Genomic DNA, 16171 nt, shown 5'->3' with positions numbered 1-16171 from the left:
TAACGAAAATTCTATACATCTTTCATTCGATTACAATTATTATTATTATTATTTCGAAAATTATGTATTTTATTTATTTATTTTATCACGAGCAATCAAATAATTGCTCTATTTAAATTTTCGATTAAAATTCTACATCGAATTTTATTGCAATTATTTTTTTTTTTATTAAACTCTTGCAATAATTCTAATTATAATCTCATGCGTTTTATTTATTATTTATTTATATACATATAACTTTTATTGAAAATCCATGTAACTCTATCTCTTTTTATCCAACCTCGAATTAATAATCCTCTTTAAAATAATCTCAATGATAAAAGCAAAATAAAAATATCAATTGATCATGAACATATGAATGAACATTAAAATAATAAATAAATGACCCAATCATTTAATTGTAAAAAGAAAAAAATGTAATTTCTTACCTAATTAAAGAAAAATTTCTTCAATGCACATCTCACTTTAATTATAATAATAATAATAATACATCTAATTATTATGGATCAATAAATTTTGAAGCATAATAATCGTATTAAAAATTACGTGACAATCTTCGTTAAGAAATTAAAAGGTAAGTTTTAACGAAAAGGGCGATGAGCAATTTATCGTTTCGATGCTTTTTCAGGGATGGAAATACACGAATCGATTCGCCTACTTAAAAAGTACGTCTACCCTCTCGACAAATTAAAAAAAAAAAAAAAAAAAAAGAAAAAAAAATAAGAAAAAAATAGAAAGAAAGAGAGTAAGAAAAAGGTATTGAGAAAAAGTAAAGGGCCATTGAATCCCCTCGACTTATAAAAGGAATTAATGTTACGAACCATTGATCTTTCATCTAACCAATGAAAACTTTAGATATCTGAAATATACAACTTTCGTCATCTCATCAGAACAAGACCACTAACCAATCATTACTACTTATTGATCATTTCAAAGTTTTACTCAAAATTTATTTAACATTTTTGTTTTATATAAAAACAAATATCCTCTATATAACTTTTATATTTCCCTCCCCCCTCCCCATTGAAATATATATTTCCTTTTTTTTGTTTTTTATTGAAACGAAATGTAATTTCGAGAAGAGGTGAAATAATTGTCGATATTTCATTCACGAGCAAATAATATGAAATAGTATTTAATACACCATATAGGGTGATTCATTAGTTCTTGCTTAACAAAACATTGTATTTAAAAAAACAAAGTTGACCAATAGATTTCAAAAATGACTGAACCTAACAAAAAAAATACTAATATCATATTATAATCTTTAATGTTTCATGCACTTTTCTATTACCAGAAGTTATTTAGGTGACAAGATCTGTTGAATCACCCTGTATATCGGATAAAAATTATTTTACAACTTATTCAAATTAACCGTATACCTATATAAAGTAAAAATAAATTATGACCCTGGTAGTGGTTTATTTTAACATTCTAAATTAACAACTATTGCAAATATTATGCAAATGATTGGGAATTGAATTATAAACGCGATGAAAATAAAAAATAAAAAAGAATATTAAAAATACGGTTCGTACGAATGAAGTTTATTCATTTTTTTTTCTATATATATTTTTTTTTATGAATACGCTATAAATAATCCCTTCGTTTATGGGAACTTTATATACGTAATCAATACGGTATTAATTAATATAATCTTATTTGACACGGTTAGAATATATATACATACATATTTTTCAATATCCTTTATTTAATAAATTTACTGTATATGGTGTAACCAAAATACATGACTAAAATTCTCGACTACATTTCTCGTATATAAAAAAAAAAAAAAAAAACAAAGAAAAAAATACAAATGAATTATACGAATACGAATACGAAAATGTATAATTATTTTAAATTTCTGTCAAGTGTGATATTTAACACTCAATTATATTCAATAACAAATATTTAAATTTTACGCTTTAATAAAATAAAAATTCAAACAAAAATCGAAGTACCGAGAATGCGTTAGTAAAGTACTTTTGACGAAAAAAAAAAAAAAAACAAATAATTATATAATTATCAACAAAGCAAATGAAAAAATTTATAAAATAATGTTACCTTTGTTTTACCAGATCCAGTTGGTCCAACTAACATTAACCCATGACGTACCAAAGTAGTTTCGTATAACTGAATAACTTTCTTCACAAATTCTACATTCACAATACAATATTTAATAATAATAATAATAATAATAATAATAAATTTGCTTATTTAATAATAATTACACATTATAATAAATACCATTAACATCTTCCAAGCCCTTTTCTAAAATAGTCTTACGAATTTCCGCTTCGAGTATTCCATAATCAACAGGTAATTCGGTCAATTGTGGAAAAAGGTCAGATACAATTCCTTCAAGATATAAACAAAAATAAATCGATATAACATGCGTATCTAATAATTAATAAAACAAATCATATTACCGTTAAACAATTTAAGATCATCGCTTAAAAATTTGGGCACATTGACGTCTCTCAATGCTCGTAAACAAATTTGTTGTTCTTCGACATCTTTCAATTCTCTTTTTAAATTACCAGCAACCGCTATGACAGTTTTTACAGCACGCATACCAAAATCATAATGATCCTACGAATTATGGAGTAATAATTAAAAAAAAAAAACCCTCCCCCCAAAAAAATTTGCCACGAGAAAGAAAATAGAAAAAAAAAAAAAATAAAAAATAAACAAATGTACCACCTGTGTACTTAATTGTTCGGAGCTTAATTTAAATGTGGTCGTTATCTTTCCAGCGAGAATTTTAGCTTCAGAAAAACCGTAAGAAAATAAAGAAATCTCAGCAATGAGAGCATAATTTGGCACCATCATGGCAACCGGACGGAAAAGTGCTTTTAAATTGTCTGGTAATTCTGTACGACCAGCGTAACCTGGATTCATTGTGATGAAAATAGCACAGGAAGGTTTAAGACTAATTTCTACACCTTCAAATATGAATCTAAAGAAAATAAAGGAATGAATGAATATTATCGAGTGAAAATAATCAGTTCAAAGAAATATTGGTTGAAGGAGTAGCAATGTAAAAAAATTGAAACTAACATTTCAGCTCTTACTTGTTGAGCTTTTTGAATAGTCATTATTTGTTGTGCTATTACCGATAATACTTCGATATCTATTCTGTTAAATTCATCGAAACATGCCCATGCACCTGCACTATAAAAAAAAATAAAACCCCTACATTGTTTTTTTTTTCCTTACGATTAATTTATTTCTTTGAATGACATTCAAAGTAAAATATTGATAACTAAATAATTGCAGATTTTTCAAGGAAAATGATTGGTGAAATCTACAATTACTTTAGTTATCAAGCCAATAAAAAATAAAAAATGTAAAATAAGAAATAAATTAATATTTATATTTGATTGTATATACCTAGCAAGACCTTTGAAAAATTTTCCCATAGATAAAAAGTCCAATTGATCGGAACAATTAAAAACAACACATTGAATGGCAAATGCTTTAGCCAAATCTTTAGTAGTTTCAGTTTTTCCAGTACCAGCTGGTCCAGCTGGTGCACCACCAAATTTCAAATGAAGAGCACCGGTGAGTGTTAAATAACATCGATCAGTTAAAGGTGTTATAACCAATCTACCGTTGTTACCCAAATACTCGTAACTAAACAAGTTATTTATTTTATTTTACTATCAAACTATTCTTGATAACATATAAAAAAAAAATGATCTACTATCAAATTTACCCGTATGAAAATTCTGCATTTACAGCACGAACTTTTAATTCGCTATTGTCAACCCAATAATAACGTAACTGTGATATCCAATCGAAATCATTAATATTTTTAACATTTTCTTGAATGAGCTTATATAAAACGTCTCTTGCGTGTACTTCGATAATAATTACAGCTTCTAACATTAATCTTTGAATTTCGGTTTGTGGATTTCTTACAAGTTCACGCAATTCATCTAACTATCAAAAATACCAAAATAATAAATTTCATGTAAAAAGTAAACAAGATTAATTCACGATTTTAGATATTTACTTGTGATAACATAACTTCGTAAAATGATTGCAATTCATTATTTTTGATAGCATCCTCAACATGAGCAGTCCAATAAGTTTGACCACCGCAAAGTACAACTTGACCTGGCCACATATACACCCACTCCTTTCTACTAGTTTCCTCAACAATTTCTAAAGCTTCACCTATAATTTCTCTTAATGTATTACGCATGGTTTCTTCTACCGAACCCAACCAATTTTCCACATTTCCTTCGGGATAAATTGTAGGTCTTAATACGACTTCTTCATATTCGGCTGAATACATTCTTGTGATAGCTAAATCATCCTCAAATCTCAATTCTCTCATATTTTCAAAACACTTTTTAAGATGTGGTTGTACGGCATGTACATTTTTCGTTTGCGCAAGTATTTCGAGTAATTCCTCGTCGCTAAGAAAGAAAAATCGTGGAAAAATCATACGTTTCGTTTCCAAATAATCTGACAAACCCTTTTGCACGACTTCCAACAAATTGATGCATTCTTTTAAACTTTCTAATAATGATTTATCTGGACTTATTTTCATTATCTACAAAATTAATCATTTTTAAAAAGAATATCGAAACATTTTTGTGTGTATGTGTGTCAAGTTTTTTTTTAATTATATTAAATTCTATAAATTACGTAAGGACAGTCATGAGCTGTTTTCATAATTCGTCTCCAACTACGATCCATGGTTTTAAATTTTCTCGATTCTATGGGTAATTGTCTACTAATATCTTCCGAAGTAAAAATTGGTTCCAAATACATCCAACGTCTTAAAATATATATAAAATAAAGATATTCTCTCTCGTCGTAATTTATCTACAAAACTTACTTTTGTACTTCTATCCATAATAATATTACTTCTTGAGATAATTTCAATTTATAATCCCACTCCTCGAATCTATCTTCAAATGCAGCTTTAAATGGACTAAAACTAATTTGTTGAGCATTCTGAATATGATCATCTAAGAGCATTAAAATTTCATCGGAAATTTTCATAATATATGTACCTGTGATATAATTAAAATAATATTTCAAATAATTATTAAATTAACATATCTAATATTATAATTAATCGATGTGTAATTAAATATATATATATATATATATATGAACCTGTATTTTTATAAAGCATAACATCCATCGTAATAACATCCCATGCTTTTATCATTTTATCCAAAATACCTTCTATCGAATATTCTTTTTCAGCTTCATCAGCAACCTTAGTAACAATATCTTCAAAATGCATAATACCGAGAACTATCAAATTATTAAAGGTCAATGTTGGTGTTAGTGCCATTTGTATTCCAGTGAGAACACTGAGTTCTTCAAAATGTCGTGGTTTCATCCCTGGATTTCTAAGGGCTTGTATCATCCCTATGTAAGGCTTGAAATCTTCTATTTGAGCTTTTATATTCTCGGCTACAGCAGCAACCTCTGATCAAAATAGAAATAACTTCATTACCGATTCGAATCGCGAATAATATTTAGGTCAATTATCATCGAGACCCTTTCCCAAATTTCGTACTTGGAAATTCTTGGAAGACTTTGATGCTTCGTAACATTCCTTTATACATTTCATTAACATAATTGTCAATGTTGCTACCATCGATTGTCATTAAAGGATTTTCCATCCATATTTCATACCATTTTAACCAATCTTAAATCAAAATTTATATATTCAATTAATTATTTTGAATGTTTCATCATGTAACCATCATACCTGATGCCGTAATCCAAAGTGTTCGATATTGTTCAAATTCTTTCATTAATTTAGAAAGATTTTCAAAAGGTACAACAGGAATTCCAAAAAGTTTCTGACGTTCGTTTAACATTATACCAGTTTCTTGACATTCTTTCATTAATTTCCAAATTCTTTTAATATCAATAGCAATATCATGTACCATATTAATATCTGTTTGTAAAGCAACATTAGCTACGTTTCCAACAAGCAAATCTATTTTTTCTTGTAACATTATTTCATCTTGGGTTTGAATCTTTAAAAATTTCTCTTGTTCTAATATAAAACGTTCCTCAGTTTCTGCTACCTATTTTTATATATATAAATGATTTTTCTTTTATAAAAATTTCAATTATTATACGATAGAAAAATATATGTATACCAATTCTTCTATTTTACGAGGAAAACCAATTGCTTCCCATCTGACATTAAAATCTTCATCCGATAAATTCCAACGAAAATGTTCTAGTATATCAAATTCAATTTTGAGTTTTTGCATATTTTCATTAATTCCTTTTACTGTCAATGGAATTGTTTCCATCCATTCTTTTTTATCGAACAAATGTTCAACGTTTCTCAATTCTTCCTTCAATTTTTCACTTATTTCTATATATTCGTACAAAATCTCATCAACTTTATAACGAAGTTTTTCAGTGAACATAAAGAGTAACTTTGTAGAACAATCCTCTCGTTTTGACATTAAAAATTCTTTCAAAGGATACACATTAACGTTAAAAGGACCTATGAAAATATTTTTTGGTAGAGTACTTTCTAAATTTAGTTTCATTCTACGATGAAAAGAAATTTCGTCTTTTATCTCAATGGCCGTATGTTCTTCATTTTTAAAATTTCTACGAAAAAAAAAGAAAAAAATGTAATTTTTGTTCATACATTATTTTAAATACAAAATATTGTTAAATTAATTAAACGAATACAAAATTATTTTAACTTACTCGACATATTTTTCAACATTCATTTCAAAAAGTTCTAAATATTTATAATATTCTTTGGCATAAGCTTTTAATGGTATAATTCCTTTTTGATAAACAAATTTCAAACGATTTCTAATTTCACATATTCTTGTATCAAGCAAACCAACCGAACTAAGAAAAAGTTCTACTGGAAATTTAAGGAAAGTAAGTAAAAATGGATGTACTTGTCTTATTTGATGACACAATGTCAATGAATTATCCAAAATAGATATAATAGTTTGCTAAAAATAATAAAAAGTAATATAAATAAACTATAAACAAATTATATCATTTCTAACATTATTATAATATTTGATATACTTCGAAATCATTTAATTCGGTAGAATAATATGCTCCATTACTATTCATCATAAGATCAACATTAAATACAGGAAAAACTTTACAATCAAACTGTGTATTAACTAAATCATCACCCCAAATAAAATCATCATCAACGTCAACCACACAAGTTCCTGGACCTTCTAACATTTCAAAGTACAAAGTAACTGAATTTTCTACGAGATTTCTTAAAGCATTCTACAAAATAATATACAAATGTATTAATTACATATTTAAATTCTTGTCCTAAAAAAAAAAAACAAAAAAACAAAAATGCACATACTTCCATATGACAAATGATGAGATCCATGAGACGTTTTAATTTCATAACGTTGTATACTTCAGGAAACTTTTGATCGAGATTAAACCATCCCTTTCCAACATCCCTTAAACACATTCTAACTGATTGAATAATTTTATCCAACCATAATTCTTTAAGATATTTCATAGTCATTAGTGTCATTTGATTTTGTTGTGATTCGAATGCAGTCAGTGACATTGATTTTCCATAATTATGTACGAATAAATTCATGTTAGATACTCGAGCACATTCGTTAACTACACAACGCATAGCATCGTAAACTTCCGGTAATACGTATAACGTAAACCAATGAAAATAACGTTTTAATTCCTGATTAATTTAATTTTTCATAAAATATTTTAATAAAATATTTCAAAGAAAAAAAGAAAAGATAAAAATTAAATAAATTTTTATATATATAAAGTTTTTCCTTACATCAAAATTCTTCATATTCGTGGAAATTTTTCCCGTTTGTGGTATTACGATTTTATCCGTAGAAAATTCTATTTGCATAAATTTAAAAATATCCGGAGAATGCTCGATTACCCTTCTCCACATAAGATCGCACATAGTTCGACGATAATCAAGTTCAATTTCGTCCATTAACTATACACAAATTTTTTAAATTCTAACACAACGTAATTAAAAAAAAAAAGAAAGAAAAAATATATGCACATACCGAAATGATATTTTGACTTTTGTATTTAACAACCCTTTGACGCGTACAATGTGAAATAATAATTTCCTTTTCATTTTCATTTAATGTCGGCATATCACTTATTTCCATACAATCCAAATAAAAATTATATCTACAAAAAAAAAAAAAAAAAAAGAATGATAAAAACCTTTTGAAATGTAATTAAAATAATACATTGATTTAAATTATATCACACACACACACACACACATACACACTAGACGTATATAATTAAATAATAAAGAACAATTAATAATATTAAATTAATGAACCTAATACACGTCTCCGCAATTTGTCTATCTCTAACTGCAGCTGCAACTCGTTTAGCAAAAACTTTCGGATCCTCGGCTAAAAATCGTATATATATCCTAGGCAATAAGAAAATTCTTTTATGACCGTCCAACGTTAAAACGGTCCACAATTTTTTGTTACTATCATAATCAGTTACTGCTGAAAGTTGCCATCCATATAAATTATCTAATTGTAAATCGGACAAATGATCATCATCATTAATATTACTCCGTTCGTTAATTATCAATTTTTCAACAAATGCCATAGCAGGTAAAGGATATCGCACATCATCGATCAAACCTAAATTTATCCAATCATTTGATGTTCTATCGGGAAGAAAAAAAGTGTAAATAATATCTTAAATTGTATCTTGTATAATAAAATTACTTTGGATAAAAAAAAAAAAACACTATTCTAGAAATGTTCTTTACCGACAGTCAAATTCTTCGTCGTCAAATATCTCAAGAGGCAAATAATTTATCTTCGAATACAAGCCAAATTTATCTTCATCCGTTGATAACGATGAAATAACATTTGGTGGTAAAATATTAAACGATGATAAACCCTCATTTTTTAAAGCATCATCTAAACTTTGATTTCTATACAACCTACGACGTCTTTCCATTTCAACATTTCGTGGCAAACGTTTCGATTCAACATTTTGTTCCATTTGTATTTTCGGTGCAAATGTCTCAGCCGGAAATATCTTTTTTTTTTATCGATAATAACACGCAAATAATTCAATGTCAGTCTCGTAAAAAATAAGATTTTCGAGTTGAAAATTATTATAATCTACGTTAATAAACTTACGATTGATTTATCTTCGGGAAAAGTTATCCACCTTTCAGCTGCACCTAAAAAATATTTTGATTTTGTTGGTAAAAGATTTTGAACAACAGCACCGTGTTGTTCGGTTAATATTTGCCAGGTGAGCTTGGTTCTTCTTGGTACGGTAGGAAGAAGATTTAAACTTGGATTTACGGGACATTCCAATGTACCTAAAAATAAACCATACTTCAAATATTATTAATTAAAGATATTAATCCATAAATATTTGAATATGTAATTTTTATTTACTAACCAGTAACAATTTCCGAATAATAACCTCTTTTTGATGGTATTGATTTATTTTTATCGATCTGATCCATTTTATTCAAACTAAAAATATTAACGTTTGACATATTTAATTGACAAATTTATTTTAATCAATTTAATATAAAATTATTAAATTTTCCTTCTTTTTTTTTTTTTTTTTGACTTACCTATAACAATCATTACGTTGAAACTTCTAACACAAATTATCCATCTAAAAGTTCTCTTCAAAACTTTTATATTATCTCGTAATATTTATAACTTTTATAATATTTTATCTATTTTTTATTTTATTAAAAGAAATAATGTCAATTTAACTAAAGCGTCTCCTGCCGTTACTTTTAAGAAACTTCATGTCAGTGAAGTATCAAATAAATTACATATTCAAATCATTATTTTATTGATTCAATATTTTACATTAAAAAATCGCGAAAATCTTTCAAAGTGAATTTACAAAATTGCAATTTTTGTAAAATTACAAATAATTGCATAAAATATTTAATACGTGTGCCTTCAGAAATGCGTTTATACATATATATTTTAAAATAGCAACCATTTAACGCGCTCAAATAGAAGAAAATCAAAAAGGTGTGAACGTTAAATCCAACGATGATCACCTGTAACAAAAAGCAAAACTATATTAATCATACAATCAAGTGATACAGAAGTAGCCTAACATATGAATCGTCCAATTCGTTGATGCACTTTTCAATTGAATTTTCTATCTATTTTTTTATCAAATCTCTATTTACCGTTGCAATGAAATTAAATTTAAACGCGTGATTTGACATTTACAAAAAATAAAAAAAAATGAAAAAAGTAAAAGTACATATATTAAGTTACTAGAAAAAATAATATCCATTTATTATTATGACTAATACTTTAAAACTGTATTATATAGAAAAGAAAAATTACAAATTTAATAAAATACGATCACAGTAAAAAAAAAATCTTAAAGACGAAACAAGAAAAGAGAAATTACTTTAATATTCATCGAACGTTAATTAAACTTCAAAATTTTACTAATAAGGAAAATTTTAATATTTATGACTCGAACTAAACTAAACACATGTGCATCTTTTTGACGATACAGACACAAATTTGGTGTCCCAAGGAGATGGAATGGTCCATCATCTCCACTTACAACTAAAAATTAATGACGAGCAAAGAAATAATACAATAAAATATAAAATATGACTAAGGAACCATTCTCGAAAGGTTCGAACATGATGTTGAACCTTTGAAAATAATTCAATAGCCTATAGTTGCCCTCTTCAGCCACAATTATGTGGGGGCCTCTTCGGCATATGCCTCTTCTTTCTTCATTCCCTGAAAACTGCATTTGGACATTTTCTACGTGCGAGCAAGATAAGATTTTTCATACTACTTTTGCAAATAAACTCGTATTTTGTTATGATTCTAGTTCTCAATTATAACAAAATTAATTTACTTTTCTCGTTCACTTTTCTAGCTCGTGGACCATCAATGAATTTAGAATTCATTGATCGTACACGAGAACATTTAATCGAATGTCCAAGCAGACAATAATTTCCCTCGATGACCTAATAACACTTCGCACTTTTAATGTCGAGTAATAAAATCGAATTGAAATAAATAGTGCAATAAATGTAATACATTTTCTTGCAATACTTTTATTTCATTAATTCGTTATATTTAATTATATCAAATATTTCTAGCTGTAAGAGGAAATCGCGATAGTGCGTAGTGCTAATCCTGAAATACTTAAAACTAAGTATCAAATGCATCAAAGAATTTGCGAATTGGATTCGACTCTATCTCGTTCGAGATAAAATCGAAGTAGAAATAAATCTTTCAAATGGTTGCAAATACCTTTGAATCATGATACATAATAAAGATCACAGAATAGTTACAAAATAAATTAACAAATCAAGCATAATACAGAATGAGATGATACAATTTTGTAACAATTCTGTATAAACCAGGAGGCGGAATTTCCACTCCGGAGTGGAAGCAGGAAGTCTAATGCCTTTCCTGGATCCTACCTACTTAAAATTTAAGTTTTCACATTCATTCAGAGAAGTATGCTACCTGCCTGCCTATTATCCATATTTTTACCCATTTTAAGAAAAACCATACATACCCACCCACTCACTCCACGGTTCTCACACATACCACCAGGGTGCAAAAGCCTAAACTAGAGAGCATGCCCCGGGGCACCTCCGACACCCTAGTTCAACCACGTTTTCTAAACTTATATGCTAATGGGTATACGTACGTTTTGCTGTAATCGACTGCCAAGGCTAATGATTATTGCATAAAAAACTAAAGCAAAAATACAAGTATACACTAGTATATATGTATGCATACTAGTAATATACAAGTATATCAAAGTTTCCACAAATAAATGCAGTAACTCTACTATGCAAACGATTATAAAAAAAAAAATAGAAATATTTAATATAAATATAAGAATGAAGATAGATATGTAGAAGTAATGCTTTAAGTATTTAATGATGTATTAAATGAATAAAAAATATCGCGAAACGATGTACAATACACACTACCTATTACGCACACACAGGTGTAAAGTACATCGTGCAATCACTAGCACAATAACAGCCGCCAATAGGGGAAAAAACTAAAACTAAACCCACGCTAACTGTTTCTCACCCATACGTGTAACACCTGGGCACACGCATAGATGAGAACGCAGAAAGTATGGGGGGGAGAAACGGGGGATTAGTATATTAGAAGCTGAAAATCCTGATCTAGAAAATATGATTAACACATATATAAATATCACAAAAGATTTTAATAAAAATTCATCTAAACGGGCTAAGGACTCTACAAGTCATTTGGTGAATAATGACTTAAACAAGCGAATGAAAAAAAAAGTTACCCCATATGAAACAATTATAGTTTCGAGGTAAGGATGTATTAAAAGACTCTACAATAATGATGGATATTTTTTGCAAACCTCGGACGACTCCTTTCATTAAGTTGGCTGTTCTAATTAAAGAACTGGGCTTTGAGCCGCCACTTAACTGCCAAAGTCTATCCGTCGCGAATAAGTTTGTCTTCTTGCTCATTTATTTAAAATATCAAAGTATTGATATATCAAAATTAATTTCGATTAGATAAACTATGTACGAAGCAATGCATGTAAAACATTTATTACATGCTTTTAACACGTAAAAAAAGAGAGTGCATTTATTAATTGCATTATGAATTAAATGAATTTAACCGATGAGACAAGAAAACCTATCCTAAACTAATAATAAAACATACAATAAAATATACAATTTTCATGAGTAACTCCTAAAAAGGAATTACTCATGTGCTCGTCAATAATTTATTTAAATAATTACAACCAGTAACTCGTGCCGATTTGGACCTTTCATCCTCGGCATGATTGAGCACTGGAGGGACTTTAAATAAAAACTCACGGTTTAAGAAGTTCTACGATGGCTCCAAAACACTCCTACTTTGCAGCAAGTATTGTACTCTGATAATAGAAGACGATACTCGATTTGCCATTGAAGAAGATCCATCGAAGATCCATCGAAGATCCATCGAAGAATTCATCCAACATCTTTGAAGGGAAGAGAATCCATGGTTATATCTGTAAAATAAAATAGAACAAAACGATAAGTTATCTGAAATATTATCCAAAATCATATACAATAAAATCGAATAAAAGATAAATAAAAATGAATACTTACAATGTATTCCAATGGGATGGAGCTCTATTGCACCATGGCGATGCACCTCACGTGAATCTAATAACGCGGTATAAACGAAAATAAGAAACTATAGATGAGTCTCTTATCGCGAAACCGAAATTTTATTATACGACGAACAACACTGACTCTAATTCGCGTTTGATTTTAATTTATTATTCGCCCGATCACTGATTCTACAACTAATTCAAAGACTGCATTGCACGCAGTCAAATGCAATAAATTTCACTCCCGATCACTTCACATGGGCCATTCGGTTTAAGACACCAACCCGTAGTAATGCAGTATTTATAGTAATACACATATTGCTTCGCGCACGATTGCAATCTGAAACAGAAATAAAAAAACAATACTATTAATATCATTACTATTACAGAAAACCATTAAAATTTTTGAGGTATTATTTAATACAAAAATATACTCACTTTAAATCACTATCGACGAATGCACGATGGGTCTCCTACCCTTAGGATGACGATGAGCACACGTTTAAACCAAATAAAAGAAACTTGCGAGTTTCTTAACCGAGCAAACGAAACTTTTAACATGCGACGATCAACACTGATTCTATTTTCCGATTCTTTTGTATTTTATTTTAACGATGCAACACACGAGTACCTCATTGCCTACGCGCTCGATTGCAATGATGTTCTGAAACACAGAAAGAAAAAGAACAATTAATGTCATTGTCGTAATAAAAACCCATTGAAATTATCATAGAAATGTTTGATAGTAAAATATACATACTTTTAGTCTTCGTTGATGACTGCAGGATGGGTATCCTACCCTTAAGATGACGACGTATAAAATAAAATGAAATAAAAAGTCTGAAAAGCTGAAACATACTAAAGATTATATTACAATATTTCCTGTAAATCATTTCTGAAGGCTGGACACATATTAAAAGATATTTTATCATAAAGAATCAATGTTAAATATAATTCAATAAAGAGTAATCTCAATAATAAAAAAAGCCGTTCTTTTATATCGTTCTATGTGCAATGGTAAAACTTTTTGAAGTATTAAAATTAACACGCGTTAACGTTAGAAAAATAAAATTATTAAATAATTTAATGCCTAGTTACTGTTGCCAGTCTTTACGTGTCGAAAGATGGAAGGGGAATGACGTTACTCTTATCCTTTAAGTGTCGAACGTTCGGTACTTGGGTACTCGGTGCTCGGGGGTACTCGGGTACTTGGTGTTCGGGGGTACTCGGGTACTCGGTGCTCGGTGCTCGGTGCTCGGCTGTTCTTCTTTTGTTTTCGGCTGTTTTTTGTTTATTTTTGTCTCGAGAATTTCCTAGAAATATATTAACACATTTATGAATGCCTTTAAGTGGAATGTTTGCATTTTTTCTCTTTCTATCTCATATCATACTCTTTCTATTATACTTCTTTCTTCTTTAAAAGAAAGAGATAGACTTACCTCGATAGATGTTAATATAAAAAAAGGACGATTCTTAGAATGAGTATATGTATTCGTATTGGATTCTTCCAATGCTCGGAAAACTAAAAAAAGTAAAAAACAAAATTACATTAGTACAATATAAAGAAAATCAAATATATGAGTGTACGTATACTAGTTACCTATACTTATGTATATATGCCTATATGTATGTGTATGTGACAGAAATCAAATTTAATACGATATACGATTTTTGAAGACATAATTATGAAAAATAATTAATTGAAACATCATTAAAGACGATAAAAAGTATCAATACCATGAAAAAAAGATAGAAATTAGAAAAAAATATTATAAGTGGACCTTGATGAGATATGGCGGAAAGCTGAGAAATGTCGACGTTTATATTTTTACGGATATCTTTCGAAATTTGTATTTTTCAGTTTTGAAAACACGTACGTATAAAAATCTTGCTTTCAGTTATCGTTTCATATATAATTTAAAGGTGTAAACGTTAGAAAATATCTTTTAATTACCTGATAATTACAGGACGACCAAATCTGCTGCAGTTGCACTATGGATGACAAATTCAAAATGGTGGACGCTTTTCCTTCGCGGTACGTTGGGGGAAGATCCCTGTCATTTCATTGGCTAATTAGCTAATTTATTATTTCGGACTTAAAATGACCAATGACCGTGACCAATCACAAGATTCATCACGCACACAAGCTTAACCGGTACACGTACGTAATTCGTCTTTCTCCTAACCACGTTAGTCAAACTCCATATAATAATTTATTTATTAAATAAATAAAATATTAATTCTATTTATCTATTAGATGTACATGTCACTTGTAAATATTCTAACAATAAAGAATAAAAGTAGACACTGTGAAAACTTTATCGCATCGCACAGAAGAACAACAACCGTACAAAAGATAATCGTCTATTGATATAGATATGCATAAAACAATTGAGATCTCTCTCAGGCATGCCAATATAAATTATATCGATAAATACAAATTTCGCGGGAATGATCTGCATTATCGATTAGTAACCGACGCGTTAATTTCAATATCTTCAGTATTTTTGATTTATTTAATAAATAAATTATCATATGGTGTTTAACTAAGGTGGTTAGAAATAAAACCGAATTACGTACGTGTGAAGCCGAATTTCATTTTCTATTCAGTACATTTTATTTTTTATAAATAAAACTTATTAATTTATTATCCATTATTTTAATTATTTATTTTATAGTAATGGGAACATTTTTTGTTTATGAAACCAAATAATAGAGTTATCTAAAAAAAAACATAAATTAATAACATATCAAAATGATTTTCTATTTAGTGCATATTAAAAGGTATGAAATGTTTAAACCAATGTATATGCTTTGAAACAATCGGAAATATAATTCGAGTGTATAAGAATATTTAAAAAAATTGTTAATTAATAGAAAGAAATGTGTATGGTTACCTGAAAACACGAAATATATGATCTATGTACCGTCTTGCATTAAATATTATTTAAATAAAGAAACAGAAGGGAAAAGGGAAGGGTTGGGTAAAGGGGGTGAGAGAAAGGAAAGA

The 16171-nt window shown here is 28.4% G+C and overlaps 1 protein-coding gene across 1 annotated transcript; it reads right to left on the bottom strand.

Moving 5' to 3' along the window:
• Positions 1 to 1304: 1304 nt before the first annotated feature.
• On the bottom strand, positions 1305 to 9508 carry LOC149031390 (dynein axonemal heavy chain 1). Its single transcript, XM_089176173.1, has 22 exons — positions 9442 to 9508; positions 9171 to 9358; positions 8792 to 9066; positions 8342 to 8686; positions 8052 to 8181; positions 7054 to 7269; positions 6715 to 6974; positions 6144 to 6612; positions 5744 to 6068; positions 5549 to 5680; positions 5137 to 5457; positions 4853 to 5030; positions 4660 to 4792; positions 4019 to 4564; positions 3719 to 3945; positions 3394 to 3636; positions 3061 to 3174; positions 2704 to 2959; positions 2430 to 2592; positions 2248 to 2358; positions 2065 to 2156; positions 1305 to 1331 (listed from the first exon to the last, which is right to left on the bottom strand). Exons 1-22 carry the CDS (start codon positions 9506 to 9508, stop codon positions 1305 to 1307), a joined length of 4818 nt encoding a protein of 1605 aa, XP_089032299.1.
• Positions 9509 to 16171: the final 6663 nt, after the last annotated feature.

This window comes from Polistes dominula, unplaced genomic scaffold (genome assembly GCF_049000335.1).
Source record: "Polistes dominula isolate Pdom_NZ unplaced genomic scaffold, Pdom_raw_medaka contig_21, whole genome shotgun sequence".
Taxonomy (NCBI): Eukaryota; Metazoa; Arthropoda; class Insecta; order Hymenoptera; family Vespidae; genus Polistes; species Polistes dominula.
Note: the sequence above shows the minus strand (reverse complement) of the source record. Positions and strands in the feature narration are given on the sequence as shown.